Source organism: Musa acuminata, chromosome BXJ3-8 (assembly GCF_036884655.1).
Source record: "Musa acuminata AAA Group cultivar baxijiao chromosome BXJ3-8, Cavendish_Baxijiao_AAA, whole genome shotgun sequence".
Taxonomy (NCBI): Eukaryota; Viridiplantae; Streptophyta; class Magnoliopsida; order Zingiberales; family Musaceae; genus Musa; species Musa acuminata.
This window is the reverse complement of record NC_088356.1, coordinates 47,850,895-47,873,472: the sequence shown is the minus strand read 5'-3', so window position 1 is coordinate 47,873,472 and position 22,578 is coordinate 47,850,895. Positions and strand designations below refer to the sequence as shown.

At 37.5% G+C, this 22,578-nt stretch overlaps 3 protein-coding genes and 1 non-coding gene across 11 annotated transcripts; 1 reads left to right on the top strand and 3 right to left on the bottom strand.

The window, feature by feature from the left end:
• The first annotated feature begins 19 nt into the window (after window positions 1-19).
• TRNAP-UGG (transfer RNA proline (anticodon UGG)) lies at window positions 20-91 on the top strand. The gene has a single exon. It is a non-coding gene; the product is annotated as a tRNA-Pro (tRNA).
• A 735-nt stretch (window positions 92-826) lies between these two features.
• Window positions 827-3,740, bottom strand: LOC103995941 (alcohol dehydrogenase 1). Its single transcript, XM_018830946.2, has 10 exons — window positions 3,582-3,740; window positions 3,369-3,505; window positions 3,238-3,284; window positions 2,837-3,162; window positions 2,669-2,751; window positions 2,507-2,582; window positions 2,331-2,392; window positions 1,569-1,664; window positions 1,307-1,468; window positions 827-1,224 (listed from the first exon to the last, which is right to left on the bottom strand). The coding sequence occupies exons 1-10, from the start codon at window positions 3,616-3,618 to the stop codon at window positions 1,108-1,110; spliced, it is 1,143 nt and encodes a 380-aa protein (XP_018686491.1). The 5' UTR covers window positions 3,619-3,740; the 3' UTR covers window positions 827-1,107.
• Window positions 3,741-6,006: 2,266 nt separating this feature from the next.
• On the bottom strand, window positions 6,007-11,321 carry LOC103995942 (serine carboxypeptidase-like 42). 4 transcript variants are annotated; one of them, XM_065165087.1, is made up of 12 exons: window positions 11,094-11,234; window positions 10,911-10,993; window positions 10,562-10,814; window positions 9,110-9,217; window positions 8,900-8,992; window positions 8,614-8,706; window positions 8,446-8,531; window positions 8,093-8,371; window positions 7,850-7,983; window positions 6,876-6,968; window positions 6,663-6,780; window positions 6,007-6,279 (listed from the first exon to the last, which is right to left on the bottom strand). In XM_065165087.1, exons 3-12 carry the CDS (start codon window positions 10,803-10,805, stop codon window positions 6,115-6,117), a joined length of 1,413 nt encoding a protein of 470 aa, XP_065021159.1. In that variant the 5' UTR covers window positions 10,806-10,814; window positions 10,911-10,993; window positions 11,094-11,234; the 3' UTR covers window positions 6,007-6,114. The 4 variants fall into 4 exon arrangements, with proteins under 4 accessions (XP_065021159.1, XP_009414969.1, XP_009414970.1 ...); XM_009416694.3 differs by having other exon boundaries at window positions 10,562-10,911; window positions 11,005-11,321; XM_009416695.3 differs by having other exon boundaries at window positions 10,562-10,911; window positions 11,094-11,321.
• Window positions 11,322-12,778: 1,457 nt separating this feature from the next.
• On the bottom strand, window positions 12,779-18,496 carry LOC135645946 (UDP-glucuronate:xylan alpha-glucuronosyltransferase 1-like). Of its 5 annotated transcripts, none has more exons than XM_065164880.1 (6): window positions 17,866-18,496; window positions 17,711-17,767; window positions 17,451-17,583; window positions 15,238-15,447; window positions 14,442-15,079; window positions 12,779-14,005 (listed from the first exon to the last, which is right to left on the bottom strand). In XM_065164880.1, the coding sequence occupies exons 3-6, from the start codon at window positions 17,516-17,518 to the stop codon at window positions 12,990-12,992; spliced, it is 1,932 nt and encodes a 643-aa protein (XP_065020952.1). In that variant the 5' UTR covers window positions 17,519-17,583; window positions 17,711-17,767; window positions 17,866-18,496; the 3' UTR covers window positions 12,779-12,989. The 5 variants fall into 5 exon arrangements, with proteins under 5 accessions (XP_065020952.1, XP_065020955.1, XP_065020956.1 ...); XM_065164883.1 differs by having other exon boundaries at window positions 17,715-17,767; window positions 17,866-18,315; XM_065164884.1 differs by lacking the exon at window positions 17,711-17,767 and having other exon boundaries at window positions 18,036-18,315.
• Between the last annotated feature and the right edge of the window lie 4,082 nt (window positions 18,497-22,578).

Genomic DNA, 22,578 nt, shown 5'->3' with positions numbered 1-22,578 from the left:
TTATTCAAAATTGCATTCAGGGCATTTGGTCTAGTGGTATGATTCTCGCTTTGGGTGCGAGAGGTCCCGAGTTCGATTCTCGGAATGCCCCCTTTTTTATTAGACATTTAATCTTTCATTTTTGGGCAATATTCTTTACACGCGTTTTAAGCTATTTTCATTATTGTTATCATTTTCAATATAATGTTTAATTAATTCATTGCCCAAAAAAAGCAGTGGGTCTTGTCGAACTTTTTATTTAATTTTTATTTATTTAATTCATTTTCAATATAACTGATTCTAATTTAATTTTTATTTATATTTATTTAGAATTAAATTTATTTTTTTATGGTAGTCTTGTCGAACTTTTCGACTGCAGTGGGTCTTTAACTATCGAGACAATCTCGGAACAAAACCACACAAGAAATGGTGCATCTCATGGGACCTAATAATTTGATCTACTGCACACATACTGTTCATTAATATTTTCTAAACTCTAAACGCCTATTTCGATAGATGATTTCACGATCAAATGGCGAGAGAGAGGTCGTATTGGCGTCAAAAATTGCTTCCACAAGAAACTTGTACTAAGAGCTTTATGCTTACATCAGTTCTACAGATAATGAGTCCACTTAGGGCATAGTGCTTGTTATATACTTGTATAATCCTTATGAGTTAAGTGAGACTATTAGTCTCTAAGGTGGTGGTGGTTATATGAAATCATCAACTATGATTTATGGTTACTCTAAATAGGTTTAGTTTTAATGACATAAGAGGGTTAATTTTAGAAAGCTTTGTGAGCATTAACAGAAGAATCCTATAATTATGCTTATTTCATAGGCAACAATTAACCATTAACCAGCAGTATATACTTTCCACAAATCCAATCTAACATCATGGAAAATGACATTACATGGCTTTCATGTAAAGAAAGCAAACCCATGGAAACAAAACCCAACAAGCAGACATTAATATCACTTCCTCCAAACTCGATACAAGCAAAGCAAATCAAAGATCAGAAATTCTACTTGATCCAACTCTCTTTGGAAAGTAACACAAGTTTATTCCCTCTTCCCTAACATTTAAGTCCTGCTTGAAGCTTAGCTTGTGAGCGTGCTCAGAAGAACTCTAGCCATCCATTCGAATGATACAACGAAGTCCCACACCTTGGAGCATGTAGTCAAAAGCCTTGTTGATCTCAGAGAAGGTCACACTATGAGTTATGAACTTTTCCAGTTCCAGCTCCTGCACAAGTTGTGCGTGCCAGCCAAGAAGGATTAGAATGGTGCACTTGCATCAGATCGGATACATGAACTCATCCATTTACCTTGTTCATATACTTTTCGACAACTCCGGGAATGTCCGACCGCGGTTTGTAGTTTCCGAAGAAGGTTCCCTTCAAGGTCCTTTCGTTGAGGAAGTTCACAGGGTGTGTCTTGAATACGGCATCCTTGTGAGGAACCCCCACGAGTACAGCAACACCCCAACCCTGAGGTTGATGACACATTTCCATGATACTAACAAATGGTAGTCTAAATTCTAGTGCTGGTGGATTCGGAGGAAAGCAAGGTTGGGAAGCAAGAACATACATCATGAACACATTCAAATGCGGAGATCATGGCGTTTATGTTGCCGGTGCATTCGATGCTCCGATCGACTCCACCATTGGTCATTTCAGCAAGCACCTGGAAGAGACACTAGTTTCAGTGGGACACATCTTTGCAGTTGGTGCAAAGAATACATTTTAAGGTAGAACTCAGGAGAGGTGTAATGAAAGGTGGAGTGGATGAAACAGAGATGGGTATCCATTCCATTGCTATTCAACTCTCGTTATCAAAATAAGGAAACACCAACAATTAAATTGCAACAATGTGAGACTTCTTTCATATCAACCATTTTTTGCATTTTGCCTGCAATATTTCAAAAATCGATCTTAAACAGTTCAATGAACTCTGGTTTTTCCTTGAAGTTCTTGTCTTTACCAGATGGAAGACTTTAGTGACTTGTATTAACAATATTGTAAACATTTCACATAGAATTTCTACACTTTCTTCTTAGGTTTTCGATGTTTCCTTAATGGAATGTTACATAACAGTATCAGGGTCCTTCTTGCTACACTGATTCATATAGTGCCATTTCTTGGTGTTTTAGTACAATATTAGTTTGGTATTAAGTCCTTAACATTCACTTTTCTTTTTCTCTAATTTGCATTGACAAACATGAAAAAATATTATTCTTGGTAATACAATGTTAACAATTCTATACTAGTATAGAAATGCAAGGTTTTGCACAATGACATGATAATGTAAGGAGCTATATACCAGCATGAATAATTAACATTAGAAACAAACCTCTTGAACTGGTTTCTTATGGTCTGCTGGATTCACAAACTCATTTACACCAAACTTCTTAGCTGGTGACAAAAACCAATGGAGTCAGAACAAATTACTCACAGATCAAAATGTAAGGAGCATCAAACTTAGAGATGTGAATGCAGTAAGAGTTTTGAGGTTTTGAGTACTCTCACCTCCCTCAAATCTGCTAGGATTAAGATCAACACCAATTATCCTTGATGCCCCTGAGGCCCTTGCCCCTTCAGCAGCCTAGTAGTACATACATCACATGTTCTCAAACCAATGAAGTGATGTGCGAGATGTAATGACAAGATGAGATAGAGGAAGAAACTCACTGCAAGTCCTACAGCTCCAAGGCCAAAAACCGCAACTGTTGAGCCTTTTGGTGGTCTTGCAACATTGACAGTAGCACCATAACCTACAAGAGATTAACAAGCACAAGGATCAGAAGCAATGTCCATAATAACACTCCATAGATCCCATGCACGGCATCTGCCAATCACCTGTTGAAATGCCACAGCTAACAACACAGACTTTATCAAGAGGAGCTGAAGGGTTGATCTTGGCGAGACAACCAACATGGATGACGGTGTACTCGCTGAAGGTAGAGGTGCCCAAGAAATGGTAGATCGGCTTTCCATTGATGGAGAACCTCGACTGCCCATCACCTATCATCACTCCTCTGTCGGTGTTTATTCTGAGGAGATCACACATGTTGCTTTCTTGGGACTTGCAGTGAGCACATTCTCCGCATTCTCCCGTGAAAATAGGCAGGACATGGTCTCCCGGAGCAAGACCGGTGACACCCTCCCCCACACTCTCCACAACTCTAACATCACCAAACCACAATCACGACCAAAGAACAACTCCAATGAATCAATTGACATGAAATGTGGATGCATACCCTCCTGCTTCGTGGCCAAAGATCCGAGGAAACACCGGAGTCTGGCCCTGCAAATCACAGAACACACGGCTAATATAACCATGAAGCAGATATAACATGGTACATCTCAAAGGTAGCGTCTTTGATGGTACCTTAGCTTCCCAGAAGTAGACATCGGTGTGGCAAAGAGAAGTGTAGAGGATCTTCACCCGAACTTCCATGGCCTTTGGAGGAGCCACCTCGATCTCTTCGACCACCAGCGGCTTCCCAGCCTCCCAAGCAACCGCAGCTGCAGAAAACATCATTCAGCACTAAACCAAAACCAACCCAAGCATTACGACTCCATCATCACAATCGACACCTACCTCTGCATCTGATGACCTGACCAGCCGTGCTCGACATCTCTGCCACTCTTTTTCCTCCCTACACAGATACAATGCACATTCGCAGAGTAAGAGCGGGGATCGACACAGCTATATATAACCACCAAGCGAGAGAGAGAGAGAGAGAGAGAGGGCGAGGAACACAAATCGAGTCCTACCTCTCCCATGTTTTTCTCACAGTATGGTCGCGTGGACGCCTCCCGATCTCATACAACGGCGTGACGAGGACCCGGTTTCGGAGTACAGTGCCCCGCATCGGCCTTTTCGGTATGATGTACCCGTGGGTGAGACGAACATAATAACTCACGAGTTGAGTCGGTGGGATGCCGAGAAGAGAGACGTCTAAAACTATGCGCCGGAACAGGGGAATCGACCCGTGGATTTCTACTGCGGCCCTCGGTATCGTTCCGCACGCGAATTCGTGACGCGTTTCGCGGGAATCAGCGGGAGCATCGGAAAGCGTGCCGAGAGAAACGTGTTGTACCCATCGCAGCAGAAGAATATGACTATGCCTCGTGACTTTAGTCGCCACATTTGTGTCGACCGACCGGCGTGGGACGGCGGACAGCAGAGTCATATATCTCTTTATGCCTAAATTATTGATATCAACTCATTTGCTAAAATTAAGGGTTTAAAATTTTTTTTTGGTAATCATCGCACCCATTTATGAAAATTTGAAATTTTAAAATTTTATTTAATGATTTTTGAAAAAAAAAATATATATATTTAATAACTCATTTGAAAAAAATATACATATATATTTCATAAATATTTTTTTATTTATTTTAGAGAATTTTTGTATTTACTATTAGAATATTGACTATAAAAAGAAGTCGTAGATATGACTCTTTTTTATTTTTATTAAAATTATTAAATTAGATATCATAAGAATCACGTTGAAAACCTTTGCTAACTTGACACCGTATCGATGACTTTAGGTTTTCTTTCTCGTATAATTCAGGCTTAAAGTATATTGAATTGATCATTCTTTAGAGGCCATCATCGTGAGGAGAAAAGATATTAGTTGATTTAAATTAATAAATAAATTTTTTTATTGAATTGAGTTATGTTATTTATCATATATTGTTAGAAAAGAAATTTTATATTATTTTGGCTATTCTAATAAAAGTCATGAGTCTAACTAAACAGATATTGATGTCACATATAGCGATGAATCAGCTGTTCTGCCCCCTAAGGAAATGTGGGTGGCTCCTAAAGACAGCTTTCTAGGGGAGGCTTCACCTAACTTGGAGATTGAGTGTGATGGGTGCTTTGGAAGGGAGAATAAGCATTGAGTGTGATGGGTGCTTTGGTAGGGCTTTACAATAATAGGTTAGCTAATACTGCCATATCTACCAAAAAGTCTATGAACTTAGATGATTAAGCTTTTCTTGCCTTCAATATATTGTTTCCTATCCTGCCAATACAAGCAAAATATCGAATACCTTGATATTGTGGAGTAATACTTGTAATATCTCAGTTTACTCTTATATTATTTCTAGATAAAGATTTAGATTGACTTATAAGATTTTGATTAGATCTTAGGTTACGAACTATCACTTTCGATTGATAAAAAAGAGGAAAAAAATAAAAAGATTTTATAAAGATTAGAACCCATAGGCTATGAGTTGGAAATACTAATCACTATATTATGTAAATTATTTATATCTTAATCTTTTTTTTTTCAATCGGTTTAGTTCAGTTTCGATTTCTGATTTAGTTCAAAACCATGAAACTATTGATCGTTTCTCTGATTCCAATTTTGATCGATTTAGTTCTGATTGGATTTATTGTTCAAACCGAATCATAATGAATTGATTATCGATATAGGATCATCGGGCACATCACATGCCTCAATAAGCTAATAAATCAATTATTCTAAGCTTAAAGGCTAAATAAAAGGAATGCTTAAAAACAAAGTTATGGTGTGATTACAAGGAGACATGGATTTGATTACTCAGAAGCCCAAGTCTTACATTAGAAATATGGGTACAACATCTTCTATCAATGCAATTCAATGGTACAAGTATGAGATCAAGTTTTATCTGATACATTATTAATTCACCAATAAGCTAGTAGATAAGATCCTCCATGCTTTGTTTTGCTTCCTCTGCTGTGGTTTGTGTGGTCTTGTAAGCTAAATTTACCTCATTTTCAACTTATTCTCAGTAGATCAATCAATCCATGTATCTATCTGCCTCAGTTTTGTTTCATGTGGCTGATGACTCATGCAAACTTGTTCTCAAAAGAGAAATGGGGGAGCAGAAAACATATCAGAAAATGAATAGACAAAAATGAAACCCAAAGACTTCCATAGAAATGAAGAAGAAACAGTCTCAGGAATCAGAAACATGTATGATAACAGCTTAAGAACTTCACAACTGCAGCAGCAATCTATGACAAGGAATGAACAACTTGAAACTTTTATTCAATGAGGCAATTGTCAGAATAACAAATGGCTGAACTGTTAAAAGGAAATCAGAAACAGTTTGCTGCTTCCTTCATCTATTGTCATTTAATCGATTGGAGGGTATGTCGAGTTTGGCAACCTTTGGCCATGAACAAATGATGCGAACAGGCGAAGAGCTCGCCCAGGTTGTGCAAATGGAACCATGTGAGATGCACCTCTTACCGTCGCAAAAGTCAATAGGTTCCCGTATTCTGTTACCCAGCCGCCGACCTTGTCATAATTAGAAAGAAGGCGATGAGCTTAAATACATGGATAAGTTGGTTAAAAAGAAAACAATAAGAACATGGTAACAAAGATTGAAATTGTACAAACACAGTTTCGCAATCTTAGTTCTATATTGTGACCACCTAATACAAACAATATCCGAAAACATTGTGAGTAAACACATTGGTATTAATTACAAGAGACAACTGTGAATTATTCTTTTTCCAGTAAACGATAAGAACAAGATGAAGATTCAGTTTCTGCCACCATTTCTGTTGCTTCCATGTTATACTTATCATTCCTATGTGATTGAATGTATTCGAGAATAACAATGAAATCCGAAAAATGGCATTTGAAATAACAAAAAGCCACAGAGGATATTTGAATACCTGGCCTTTGTAAAACCAATTACTGTAAGGGACTGTTATTCCAAATTTCAGGTCATGAGCTAATTCTCGCACAAGCGTTCGAGAGCCCAAGAGTGGCACAACAGAATCTTGGTCACCACTGTAGCCACAAGATGTTGAACAAAGATTTTTAGCCTGAGTATGAAACATATAATACTGGGTAGATGTTCAATGTTTGCAAACATCAGACTTTACCTGAAAACCCAAACCGGTATTTGATGCTTAACAATTCTCTTGAGCAAAGGCAGGATATTGATATTACCATCGGTGTAGCTGTAGTTTAGGACACTGACAAAGAATCATTTGTAAAATCAGCAAAAGAAGTTGTGAGAAATAACCATCAGCTGCATTCTATAGTGAGAGATCGATTTCATATTTACCTTGATTTTGTGAATTAAAGGAATAACAATATATGAAAGAAAACATTCACAAGATGATTTGTTAAATAATTAGACAAGAAAATTTCAGTTCCGTATATTGTTAGGTTAAGAACCATAGTAGGAGTCCCCAGGAATCCGATATCATTGTAATACAAAGAGAAAATTTTGTGCTTTGATTTGCTAGCTGACATATTTTGGTTCCAAAATTTCATAGTTATCAGCAATACTGCTTCCCGGATAACTTTCAAGAATAATAAGCAGAACTGGATATCTTGCATTTCATTTCAAGTGAGAACCATTTCGACAGATCTTAACAAAACAATTCTGAGAATATTTTCTTCAAAAAAAATAAAAGAAAAACTGGCAGAGGCATAAACTAAGTTCGACTTCAGTATAGCCTCATTTTAGCAGATAGAATTTACTCTTTTTATCAAATAGCCTTTGTGATGTACAGAGAGGACTAATAACCAATTTCTTTCTTAGTATAGTTCATATTCTTAAAAGTTGAATATGCTAATTTTTCTTCCTTATGTTATATATGTTAATCATCTTTTCTCGATATCCAATTCTGGAATCATTATGCTTCCTCTATTATATTAAAAGAAAATCATGCTCTCCTTATAGTGTTAAAACATGACCAGCAATGAACTGTAATGTTATTTATAAAAAGCTCAGTTTGCTCTTAACTGATAGATCGATATGTAAATCGTCTCTGATTTGCATGTTAGATTTTGTCATATCTATACAAAAAATACAAATATCGATTGGGATAAGAATAAAAACACCTACTTACTACACATGCTCCAAGGATAAGGCAATTTTGTCCTGTTAGCATGAAGAGAATGTTGAACTTCTGGAAGGTTGAAATAGAAACGCCTTTCATAGGACATGCAAACATCAACACCAACACTCAGCTTAGTGACCTGAGGTTTGACACGGACGCAAAAAAAGAGAATTAGATGAAAACTTTGCAAGTATTTGTTATAGTAAAATTTCTATGAAATAATACAAAGATTGAATAGATACACATACATATTTTCGTAATCTTAACTCTTGCTCCACGAGTGAAGGATAACAGACATCCAGAATCACGTCATATGAATTTATGTAGTCCCCAACCACGGCATTTGCCTCCAGAATTGCATCATTGCATGATTTGCTCACATTATGTGCACTGCTGAAGGTGTAATCCTCAAAATCACATTCGTTAATGATCGTCAGGCCTATCTCATCAGAAATCATGCCATGTGACCAGAAAAACTCATATGTTGCTGGAATATCCCGATCAAGCTTGAGAAGTGGGTTCCCAATCTGAGCAGTAGAGTTTGAAATGTTTATATGTATAAATCAACAAATAATCTGGCAGTAAAAGCAAGTCTTCTTACAGCAACTCCTTTGATCTTGAACTTGAAACCCACAGAATGCTGATTATGATTCAGGAGAACATTGGCCAATTGTGGTATGTAGTGCCCTGTGGATCATTTATATAAAAGAAAAATGGTAAACCTGTTCTTTAATGCATAGGAGGGAGAACTAGTAAGGGATGCTTTGACCTGCATAGCTTTCTCCAGTCAGAAATAAATCCCTTGATCTGAACTCAGGGAATTTGTCATACCATCGCAACAGAAATATGTACATGTCATTGGCTTCCAAGACAGAAGGATAAAAAACCAGTTAGAAGAGAGATCAATGGCAGATATTGAATTATACAGTTAATAAAAAACACAAACAGAATAAACCATATTTTAAGAAACTGAAGTTGGAAAAAATTATAATTCCCTTGTTAATCGAAGAATAAACTGAATAAGCACAGAGGTGCAATGGAGTCTACAAGCATACCAGTTGATTCGTCGTCACGATTATAATCAGAAGTTGTATTCGAATAAGACCATCCAACCCCAGCAGGAGATTCAACAAAAAGGAGATTTGATACTAGGATGTTGAACAACATGAGTCAGTTAAGTGAATCAGAACACAAGGTATCTAATTTATTTTATAATTTCTGTAGTGATTCAAATTATTTCACTTGGGTTGACAAGATAACGAAACCTTTATTCCATGACATTTTATTTATTCGAAGGCCCCGTCCATCTCCTCTAGGGTAAAATGGACCCAACTCAGTGAATGCACCACCTCCGACCGAAGAACAACCTGGACCTGCATATAAAATCATTTGAGGCATTGGGCATTATCAGATCCAGTCTATTTAAACTTTTATAATATTTCTAGCAAGTATGAATTTAAAGAAGAAATATGTCGATTTATATACATATCAAATGTAGAGGACAAATATAAATTCAAGACAAAGCAAAGATAAAAAAGAGTATGTTTTAATTCCATTCTTCTATGCATACAAACAAATATAGATTCCACAAGGTGCCTTTTCGATGTCCACAAGTATAGAATTATAAATCAAGTTGACCATGAAAAGAATTCCACTTAATTCTTTTCTATTTAGTGTCCATTTGATTCCTGCTGAAATTTGTGAACAGTTCAGAATTGTGACAGTCAAGAAGCTGTACAATCCACAGCATATCCGACAAAAGTTTTGCATGATTCTGGTCCAAATTAACATATTTCAATTCCATTATTAGGTAAGAACAAAACTAAAAGAGAAGAATTTATATACTTCAGTTTCCAATTGTGCATGTCTATCAAGTATCTTCTTCGAGGAAGCAAGTAAGATGCTAGTATAAATAAGTACATCAAAAGATTGCTTCCACAGTAGCAAATCAAAAGGAAGAAAAATAATTGAATGATGCAAGAAAAGATCATGGATTCCTTTTTTTTTTTCTTTCTTGTGAGAGAAGCATAAAGTAAAACTTTTACTTCAGCAAGAAGATTGCCTACATAGTGGAAAATCGAAAGGTGAAAAAAAAAAACAATCAAATGATGCAAGAGACACCAAGTTTTCTGTTTCCTTTTATTTATTCTTTTGAGTCAAAGCAAGAAAGATAACCTTTTTCACCGAGGAGAGTTCGTATCTTGTAGTCCCACCAACAACAACCAGCTCATAAATGGCATAATAATGAATGCACAGATACTTTCAGAAGGAAACAGTGCTAATATAATAAAACCTAAAACAGTAGTAAACATCCCCACATCAAACGACAACCATAATATTTTAAGAAATGAGAGCACAGCGACGTACGATCTAAGCATTCACACGAGCACAAACACATACGACAATCTTTAACAAGGTCAAGCCCGGCATCCGGAAGCAGTTCACAGATCCAAGAACAAGCATCAGTAGGAACAACATCGAGTGCCACGACACCGAGCAATCCGTATAGTGCCAACAATAGAACAGTAGAAGAAAACTACCAAACCATCTCAAGATGCAAAAAGGAGAAATCTTGATAGCCAAAACACCGAAACGATCGCAAGAGAAAGACGCAGACGTGTAAATTGAGCAATCTCGATCGAGAAAGCATCGAGATCACCAGACAAAAGATGAACAAGGAGTGATTTTGTCAACAGGAAAGGCCACCAAACACCAACCTCCATTGAGCCAGAGGGTGAGAGGCTTCTTGTGGGCGTCTCCGTCAGCCTCGGCAAGGTAATAGAAGAGACTCCTCCCCGCCTTCACATCAACATCCACATGCCCTGCGTACTGCCTGAATCCCACCTTCGGCTGCCCAGGCAATCTCACCACCAAGTCCTCTTCCGGAGACCCTTCAACTCCCCTCCACGCCACCAACAACACCACCACCGCCACCAAACACGGCCTTCTCAACCACTCCATCTAGCAATTCTACGAAGGAAAGATACCAACCTTTAGCTTCTTCCCTCTTCCTTTCCCCTCCCTATAAGCAATAGAAGAAGAGAACAGCTTCTCGGTACAACTCACTCTGCGACAAATAAAGAGCTTAGATTTTAGCTGAACCACAACTGAAATCTGGTATGAGGACAAATATATGATACAAATCACGCCTGCTACGAACAAAGAGCACAATTTTAGACGGGGCACCCACGAAGGCGGAAGCTTGTCTTAATGGCAATAAGGGGAGGGAAGTCCTATAAATGACATGACCTGTTCAAGTTCCGTTGACAAACTTCAATTGCAAGGTTGGAGCTTTGGGCTTGGGAAGGGGAGAGTGTCGACTCGATAAAGGAAGGAAGAAGTAAAAGCAAGTCTCATTAGTGGATTGACCACACCACTGCCACAAGGCATGGCCTCAAAAGTTCTAGGGAAGGAGAAGCATGACAGAGGGAGGAGAGGTGGGGGGTGAGTGGCTCAATGTGTTTCGGGTGTGTTGAACTAATGATGAAATGAGAGAACAGATACCCTCTTCTTTGGCCTAATTTAATAGCATGGGACCTTACTGTGCGTTGTTTAGCTTTGGCTTTTCCTCTCCTTTTTGGCTTTTTGGTCATTTGGCTGATCAACGACAGAGTGCATCCTTCACGTGTAGGTAGCATGAACAGTCCATATCATTCCAGGCATGGCCGAACAAAGAAGAATTGGCAATTCTTGTGGAAGAATTAAAATGGGTAGCCAGTGGAATGAGAACATGGCAGGCATCAGATTCAGAAGATGATGAGTTTGAACACAATGTGAGGGGGTAGATGATTAACGATGACCCGACTATGGGACCATGAGGCATGCCGGTGATTGAAGTGAACAAAGACCAGACAGACTGTGGTTTGTATGACCAGCAGCAGCTTGACACGCGAAGTTAGTGCTTTGGATTAGGTAGAGCATTCAGCCTCGTCAATCCTGTGATGATTAATGTCTGAGGGTCAATAGTGGAGCAGTCACCATGAAGAGATTGGAGTTCCAGTCTACATTGATCAATTGTGGTACCTGTGTAAGGTGATAATTGTGCTCGTGTCAAGATCGAGAGGAAAAGATGAGACTTTGTGTGAGAGAGGACTTGATGGATGGTGGAAGGTGGAAGGTGGCAGGGGAAGGACAAAGGTATGATGTTTAATGATTGGGAGGTGAATAGATTGTTCATAATAAATCGCCCTTAAATCTGTAAGATGATGCGAGATCGCATGCACCAAATAAAAATCTGGAAGCATGATATCAGATCGAAGATAGCAAGCAGAAGTAGACAACCATCGCTGTCAAACAGCTATCCAGATTCCAACTTCTTCCATGGGCATCAATAATGTTCTTCTGTTCTTCAACATGTAGTGGGAAAATGGTGAATTAATTCTCATCAATCAATTTGGCTCCTGACAGAGATTGATGGGCCAGACGCGAGTGAATAATTCTTGAGAGAGAATGTTGACATCCACTGATGTTTCTTGAGAGAGATTGTTATCCTGGTTTATCTTTTGTGTGCAAGACACTGGCCCCGAATCCATTTCTCATGAAGAAAAAGGTCATTGAAGTTTTCTTAAGCTGTGATGGATTCCTGCGTTTAACAGAAAAATGCAGTGTAATCTCCAGTAGCCATCAGCTTGTACATGAGTTAAGCAGATCAAGCAAGGAAGACTGGCTAACATCACTTTGATAACACAAGCTTGAGTCTTTTCCTTTCAAAGGTGATTAAACTCTCCAGTTTTAGTAGTTGCAAAAACACAGACACATCATTTGTAGTTTGGCCATCAAATTTTATTTAGTGTATTTTTGGTACTACAAAAATGCTCTAAGTTGTCGAGCAAGAAATTTTGTGACAAGTCGACCAAAGCAACATTAAAGTGAAGAGAAACCAATATTATCCGAAGCAACATTATCTATTCTATCCACGCCAGATGAACAATCCAGAAATGAAATCTAATGTTTTTATTGAACTTGCCAATAAACATGAAATCAAGGGAAAACAAAAACAGCATGTCCTTATTTATACTCTAATTTATGTAAAATATTTGCGGGTATCATCTCGTCGAACTCTGGAGGTAACAGCCTACCTAAATACCTAGTTACCTATGGAGAAAGAATTCAGCAAGATAGTGAAAGCAAGAACAAGGGAAGAGACTATAAACTGGGTAGTTTTGCAAGGGAGTTGGATGTCAAGTTCTCATCTGACCAGTTGGGATCACCCCAATGCCACAACATGCTCTGCCAGTAACAAAAATCTTCGAAACACTTTTTCAGACGAGGGTCAGTTATTTTTCTTCTCCAATGGCCGTCGGAATAATTTGCCTTCTTCGCCTGCCTCCGATCCCACTCCAAGGCAGCTTTTTGCTTTGTTCTCAGAAGACAGAAGCTCTGCAAGTGTTTCGGCATCACATCGTGCACTTTCCACCATGTTGTGTGTGCCACATCACTTGCGAATTCCTGCATTATGTCCACATTCCAATTGCAATCATAGTCCCGGAAACACAGCCATGGCTTTAGACCCAAATAGTGGAGAACATAAAGAACTGGCGGATCAGCACCAAACAAATGAGTCTTCATCTCTTTAATCTCCTTCTCATCACCAATCCAATAATGCTTCAAGAAGTTCATGCGCCTTGGTATACGGTGCCACCATGTAAAGACTTCATTCAAGTAACCCTGATCCCCACCATTGTAGGACTCTATCTCATTGATATGATCCATTAACAACTGAAATGTGCAGTTTGAAGGCTCAATAACCATTACACCAGAGTTGAAAAATGTTACATTGTTCCCTGTTGCAGTGATTTCAGGCATAGTGAACAAGAAATCGATGTTTCTCAGGACAAGAAGGTCAGCATCGATAAATATGACCTTGTCATACTCTGTGAGCTGCCAGAGCCTGAATTTGCTGTAATTCCACTCATTGTAAGCATCATGCTCGGCCTTAGGATTCCGGATCCTGGTGATTGTTTTTATCTTCCATCCTGCAGCTTCAAGACCGCTTCTGTGGTGATCACTGACTGTTTCATCAACAAGTATAACTAGGTCTCTCTTTGATCCTGCTAAACGGATACTTTGGGCTGCAGCAATAGCACCACATACATAAACATTGGCAGAGTGGAGAATGGTGGCATATGCTTCTCGGTGAGGAGTATAGGAAAACGGCCGCTCTGTTATTGCAAAGAGTCAAAGGTGAATATATCTAAAAAAAACTAACTTAGGATAAATGTTAAAGAATTTTATAAGTAGCAGATGCCAATGGTTCAGTTTACATGTAACAGATGACCTAATCTTCTATGCTGATCCTTCTTAGATATTCAATTTTTTATTGTTGCTGAGAGTAGCTTCCGGCGTGAACAGTTAGAAAATGATTCTAGTTTTCTAGTTTGGAGAAAACAAATGCTAAGAAAACTGACAAAGAATTAGTTCTTATACTCGAGCAAAGAATATTGAAAGCGCATGAGCACATTCAAATGAGTTTCTTTTTCAAATTAGACAACTTGATTCAGTAAAAATGAGTCTTATTAATGAGCCTTTCAAGTTAAAGTCCTAAAATTTCAATTTCTTACCAAAGAGCAATCCAAAGAAAAGAAATAAAATACTGACCTTTTGCTTCAAGTGGGAGTGCGAGCTCACATGATCCAACAGGAAGCTGTAACTTCTCCTTTAACAGTTGCGGGTCTGGTTTGTATAACCACATATCTCCCTCTCGCATGACGAGGTTCTTGCATGTAAATAGGTTTGGGATTGGAAAACAGCTGGTCACAAAAAGCACATGCACAGGGTACTGATCTCCTGAAGAAACTGCAGCAACCTTAGCAGCTGTAAGCTGCAAATGCAACCGAGCAACATCTCTTGACCAGCTGGCTGAGCTACTGCAAGGAAGCTTGACGGCGATGAGGTCAAAACGGAAACCTTTAGAGAACTTCGGTTCTGGAAGTTTTGGACAAGAGGGGACCTCGGATTCTTCTTCCTCGTCAATCCATTCAGGATACAGTACATCCCAAGTAATATTACTATCTGCATAATCAAGTTGTATGACAGAAAATCCTGCGTTTGGTAAGAGCTGGTGCCAATGGTTGATCTCAGAAATGTTAAAATTTAGTAAGCCAATCTTCATATTTCCTTTACTGGAGTCCATCGCTTCCGCACATTTTGAAATTTGAGCCCAATCAACATTTGAATTCGACAAATATCGCGAATCAGGTTTGGATTTGTCCCAAATCCGTCCAACATCCATAAACCTGGATCAGCAGTGGCAGATTTGACAGGAATAAGTTAGATTCCAGCAAATCATAGTTAAAGCAAATGGACCATGTTCATCAGTTCTTAAAAATAAGCATCAGGCATGTCTAATGATTAAAATCCAGCAAGAAAAGGAAGAGTGGCAGAAGGCACTTACCTAGAACCAGCATGCAAGGAATGCTCATTATGATAAGCTGCTGGAGGGTGGAGAAGAGTTAAAAAGGTGCCACAGACAATGATTATCAAGACAAGTTTCAAAGAATATATCTTCCAGGCTGAACTCCTCTCTGTAAAAAGATTGTTGAATGGCCTGTCAGCTTGTTTGAAGTCACTGCTCTTGTGGGACCTTCTTTTGTTTCCGTAAACACTAAATCAGGATGGAAGACCACATGGGTAAATCAGAACAATAAATCAGATACTAAATTAGGTAAGATTAAAAAAACTAATTGTTCAATATAGAATTAGAAGACATTAAATTAGAGAAGCTGGAGATACCAGCAAAGCATGTATGATACGATAAGAAGAAATGTTACGCAACTTTGTTAACAGAAGCTAAAATCTGGTACCGTCCATGTCAAATGTAGGTCTCCAATACCAATATCATGTCTGTTGATAAAGGGTGTAGTTTGTCATGATGACATAGCTTTCCTACTCTGCAAGTTCCCATCATTGTTCATAGTTTCAGCCACTAGGGAGACTTACTGATTACTCTTTTCTAACTGCAATGATAATATTGTCCCACTTTCAGAAGTTCATTGCAAGAGGTACACTCGATCAAAGCCACAGACACAAGGTCAACATCAACTTTATGTAAGATGCTGCTTTCTAAAACTTAATTGCTTTTAAATCATCCAAAATATGGAGAGTACCTTTCCAAATGGAACTGCTGAGACTAAGAAAGAAGTTTCAGAAAGCACTAAATTTGCTGTTTAGTAAATGACTTGATGATGAGGACGCAATAGACCAAAGAGATCAACACTTGCAACGCTAAGGTGATAGTTTTCAGACTCGTAAGTACAATGCCGTGTTCTGTCATGCAAACATCTAAATATGATCAGTTTGAGGATGAGTAATATATTTTTACGACTTGATATTCTATAACATCTGATTAGTTCCACATCTTATCCACATATATGTTCCTCCCATCCAGGTCTTGAGCCAAATTATCCCAGAAATGATGATAACAAAATTAGATCTGATGTGAAAAAAATTTAGGAGGCAACAACATTAGGCTGAAAGATATAAATCAGCACCTTTTCTATTTTTCTTTTGAGAAGATACTAAGTGTGCCCTCAGTTGTCTAGGACTATAAAATTAAACTCAGTTTTGCCTATCAGCAAACATTATGTAGATTCCCTATCATAAAGAGACTCAGAGAATTTCAAAAGTGTGCTCTCAACTTGGATTGTGGAGGGCTAGCTTCAACCATTGACAAGGTTGGATGCAGTTACAGCCAGATTATTATAAGTTTGATGAAGATGAATCTTTTTAGTTGATTTGATGTTCTAGTAGGGACTTTCAACTTTTAGGCAGTTCATTCCTGCTATCTAAAGTCTCTATTGAAATTATTCCAGAATTGGAAACAGAAAAAATTCAATCTGATGTCAGAAAAGTATAGGAGGCAAGAAACAGTAAGCCAAAGATGCATTAATAGTTGCTATTTTAGTTGATCTATTTGGAACCCTCATAGTTAATAAGACTATATAATTCACTCCAGATTGCCTGATCAGAAAAACATTAGCAAGATTCCCATCGATAACAGGACTCGATCAGCCTCCAAAAGTCTGCTATTAACTTGAACTATAGGGTTGTCTTCAGCAGCTAAGAAAGGGAATCTAGATCCGGTAATAGGCAATGATGCTAGGAAACTAGAAAACATGTGAGGCTAGAGATCTGCAAGACCCACATCAAAAAGATAATGACTTAGCAACTAGAAAAGCAGCCTAAGAACAGGTTTCAAACACCATATGGTATTAATTTATGGAAGATATGATTGAGACATAGATAAGACTTCTTGCTTCAGAACCTTCGGCTCCAACCTTTGTTCAGATTAATTGGACAAATCCGAGAGCTCTGGATAGGAGCTGTGAAGCTTCTACCAAGGAACTATGACAAACAAAGATTCATAAAAACCGTGCATTCATCGTCATGGTCACTTTTAGTTCTTGAATGGTATTTGAGCTCCAATTTCTATCCTATAACAGAAAAGCCGTCAGAATGGTATCCTGGACACTTTTTTTTTTGAGACATCAATACATCTTTAGCTAATCATCACTAGAAAAATGGAAGAAGAGGGAAGAACAGATGAACAGCAGGACAAGGAATTCATGTGATATAATCGTAAGAAGTTTCAAGAACAGAGACACTCACGGACTCCCGACGGATCGATGCCTGGCCTCGACGTGGCCGCCACCGGCGGCGCCCACAACCCCTCGCATCTCTATCCGGCAACCGCAAGCAATGGCATCATCTGCTCTCGACCAACCCAAGAATCCAATCCCATCTGGGAGCACACACAAGAGCGAAATAAAAAATCAAATCTTTACGGCTGCCATCGACGCTTCCACTCCCCCCGAAATCAAAAAACCAAATCTTGGCGAAAAAGAACCACTCCAACAAAGTGGAATTACCTACTGCCAAGAAAGGCGGCCGTCAAAAGACGAAGCGTCCTTTAAAGCAAGATCACCCTACGAAAAGAGCAGGCGTGAGCAGAACAATGCTTGAAGAAATGGCCAAGAGCGAGGCAGAAAGGAACGGATAACAACGAAGGAAGGAGGCCACCAACCAATTGACGGACAGAGATGGCAAACACGACAAAGCAACTGGGAGTGAAACCAGGAGGCTGTAAACAGAGGAGGGCAGGGAAGAGAATCCAAGTAGTGGCACCTCAAGCCGGGCAGAGGCAAAGAACAACGGAGGGATGGATGGACTTTGCACAAAAGGAAGGATTTTTACCAGGGAAAAGAGGATTAAACACCGGAATAACGCATGGAAAATGATCAAAAGTTGATTCCCACTGTTATCCAGGTGGCAGGAAGGATGCAGCATCGAACACCTGAAGCCAAGGCCAAGAACAAGGGAGGGAGAGATTATCCAAAAGGAACGATTTTTATAATGGGAAAGAGGATTAATTACTGGACTAAAGCACGGAATGATGACCAATGTTGCTTCGCATTGCAAGACGGCGACCCAAAGCATTAACAATGTCCCAAAAATTTCATCTTTTTTTTTTTGCTTTCTTTTTCTTTTTCTTTTTCTTTAGCAAAAGAGGAGGAGACACTGGACATGGAGACGAAGTAAGCAATTGAGATGATGTTGATGTGAGAGAAGCGTGACAGGTTGGTGTGCTCGTCGAGAAGATGGGTGTGTCTGTGTGTGTTGGGGAGTGGGTGAAGGGGGTGTGGTTGGGTGGAAGTCTCAGACAAAGCTTGTGCTCGAGGAAGGGTTGTGATGGGATGTGTGTTGGGTAAAATGCTAATGTCCTCTTTTAGGGGGGAGGGTGGGGTAATTTACCCCTTTTTTATTTTTTTTTATTTTCCGAATTATACTATTTTTTAAACAAAATTTAAAACAATCATTCCCTATTTTAGTTATTTTTAAAAATCTATCTTTTTTTGCCTAAATTTATTTTTTTAAAATAAACTATTTATAGTATTTTATGGATTATTTTTTATCCGTAAAAGACTGTATAGTATTTTTTTAAAGTATTATAAAATATTTTATTTTAAAAACACTATATAGTATTTTTGATGTCACATTATTTTTGAAATAAAAACTATATAATATTTAAAAATACTATATAGTGTTTTATGAATAAAAATGATGTTATCATCCAAGGAAAAACTTAAAAAGAGGATATATTTTCGAACAATCATCCTTTTTAGTATACAATTATAAATAATAAAATATCATCCTTTATTGGAAGAATTTTTTTTTTGTAAATCACAGAAAGACCCTTTTTGGTATTCTATCAAAATCTCACTTTTTGAAGTGCCAATTCTCACCTTTTTTTTATTGGTTTTCCATCAATTCTCACTTTTTTAAACTAGAATTATCATTTAGAAAAAGAAATGTGTCTTTTCTCTACTACAAAACTAAAAAGAAAAAAAAAGGTGATTTATGATCAACAGTGAAAAAAATCACCAAAGTAAAACTTGAGTATTGATGTTAACAAAATTGATAGTTTAAACTTTTCAAGTTAATGATTATATAATATGAATTCTTCATCATGATGTCAAAACATGCTGTGAGTTCAAAGTCATGTATCTATCTCTTTCTATTTCATCTAATTTCTAACTAGTATTTGTATAATATTTTTTTTTTCCAAATTGACATGTATTTATTATATACTTAAATTGTCTTTTTTGATTGCATCATGCATTTGGAATCAAGTTTGTATCATAATTGTGAGAGGAAACATTAAAGTTTGATACAAATGAAGTCCTTTCTAATAGTTTAATCTTTATTAGTTTCACATGTCATATGATCATATGGGCAGGTGTTGGAGGAAGGAGAAAGTATGATGGGTCTTATGTGTCTCTCTATCAATGGAGAGTGATCATATGGGTAGGTTTTGGAGGAAGGAGAAAGTATGATGGGTCTAATATGTCTCTCTGTCAATGGTGAGTGATCATATGGGTAGGTTTTGGAGGAAGGAGAGAGTATGATGGGTCTTATATGTCTCTCTGTCAATGGTGAGTGATCATATGGGTAGGTTTTGGAGGAAGGAGAAAGTATGATGGGTCGTATATGTCTCTCTGTCAATGGTGAGTGATCATATGGGTAGGTTTTGGAGGAAGGAGAGAGTATGATGGGTCTTATATGTCTCTCTGTCAATGGTGAGTGATCATATGGGTAGGTTTTGGAGGAAGGAGAAAGTATGATGGGTCTTATGTCTCTCTGTCAATGGTAAGTGATCATATGGGTAGGTTTGTAGGAAGGAGAAAGTATGATGGGTCTTGTATGTCTCTCTGCCAATGAAGAGGCAGATCTTCATGTACTGGTCCAGCAAATGCCTCCATGGCTGCAGCATCTGCAGATGCAGACAGGCCAAAAAATTGCCCCAACTAGAGTGGCAAATGAGGTCAATGTACAGAGTGGCCAAAAAATTTACTGAGGTCAATGTACCACTGGCACATGACCTCACTCCTGAGCTCATCTCTTTGGGCCATTAGGTGGAGTTTGCTGGCACTGCCTCACATGACAAGCACTGCAAAGTGTCAGTCAAAGATCAGGTTGAAGTCCCACATCAAAGACCTGCTTGCTTGCAGTCCAACCTGTATTCACTGTTGTCACCCACTGTTACATCTCCAATCTTTTTTCCTTCTTGGAGATGACCATTGATGAAGGTTCAGATGCAGCACAACCACAAAAATGAAGCTGGAATCATGTCACTTACCAATGTCTGACCAATTTCTTGAATAAATGCAAATAAATGGGTGTTAAAGGTGTGGGATCATCATCATCATCATCTCATCTCCTCTGTGGTCCCTTTTGGTGTGGAAAAAAGATAATAGGACAGAGAAGATGGATCTGAAAGAGTTAGGAGTTATATACCATGTGGACCTTTAGCAATGGCTAAGAAACTTGTTTTTAGTTAGAAATTAAATTTAGTTAGGTAAATCTGTTCTTTTTTAGCTTTGTTTTTAAGTCATGCCTCATTTTTCTTGTTTTTTTATTTCTAAGGTACTGTTGATTGTTTCTTGTGGTACTATTTGGATATGAGTGGTTGGGTTTTCAAAAGTGGGTATCATCTAGAATAGTGTGATTAAAATATATTATTATTATTATTTTTTACTTATGTACTTTGGTCTCTTTGTCATAATAATCTGTTTAAGCTTATAAGTTCTTTAGTTTTTATTTGTTTAGGTAATATAACAGATCATAAAACTTTAATTATTAAAGTTGAGATCATAAATCTTTTATAGTCATTGAGATGTCTATTTGCATGATCTCAAATTCAAATATCTTCATAGAATGATAATAATAATGATAATTTACTCATACCTTTATAGATGTTATAAAATCATACCAGGTTTGAATTCTTGCTAACAAATGTAGCTTAAAATCACTATATATATGTAAGTTTTAACTAAATAAATATATAGTATGAATGTGTTATAGATAGTTAAATGATTGAAAATATAGATCATATGTGTCATATCATAAAATTATTCTTATTGTAAATTTTCATGTAACTTGAAAAGTTGCAAAGATGCATTTAATGAACAGTGATGGATTTAACTCAATCAAGGGTAAAAAAAAAGAGAGAGAGAGAGTAGTTTGAAGTGGATGCAATAAATGTCCCATCATGACAGGAATGAATTGGATCCCCCAAAGAGTTAAAGGCACATCATATTGACAGCCAAGTAAGATCTAAGATTGTCTACCACTTTTAACAATGGCATCAAAACTTAGTGTTCTTAGATTCACCATTATTTATCATATTAATGATGTTCCAATTTGAGGTAATAAAAAATTGAATGGGGGGTGACCAACAATCCTAAGAATTTAAACCCAATACATATTTAGTTGATATAAATCCAACTGCAAATATTTTTAATTAAACACTGAAATGAATAAAAAAAAAACATATTTCAAACTCATGACATGATAAATATTGGGAATCAGTGACCAGTAATCTTAAAGGCTTAAGACTTAGTATATATTAATTAGGTTCTAACAAGAGTTATGGGCTTCAAGATTTATAATATATTATCAGGAATAATTATGTGACTCTAATATACATGCATTAAAAAGAAAATAAAATAAATTCCATCATCCATCACAATTATTTTTCAAACTCAACCACTGAAACTTCTATTAAAGATATTTTAGGTCTGAAAATAATTCTGAGAATTGGTCTGAAAATAATTGTTCCACATTTCAGTGAAAGATATATTACACAAACATAGCTTCAATTTTACACTCCTTTTATCTTTAGAGAAGTCCATTAGTATATTTTTTAGGAATGACATTATGTGATTTTTTTGAGATATATTCCACTTTTTTTTTATTAAAACTTCTATACCTGTTTGATGTAAGATTGTTAACTTTCTTAATGCAAAACCTTGTTTTGATTTAAACCATTTACATAAATACATTAAAAAAATAATACACAAAAATATGTTAGCTACACTTGTAGAACCTACTTTTGTCAATCAAAATGTAGCTACATAAAAGAGTTGAAGCTGATGACAAGACATTGCAGACTCTCCACATGACTTCACCAACCTTTCACCCACCCACACAACCTAACCCAACTGAGTCACTGGGAGAAAAGCTTCTTCCCTAACTCAGATTAGTTTTATAGGTTCTGTAGAACTTGGATGGATCAACTGACCTCAGAGAGCAGGTGGTACCAAAAACATCTACTTTGGCTTTAGGTTAGCTGCAACTTCACTTCTCTCTCAATGATCAGAGACCAATCATGCACTTGAGGTTGTGTTTAGTGGAGTGGAAAATGATGTTGGTTAGTGACACAAAGTAGCATGAGATG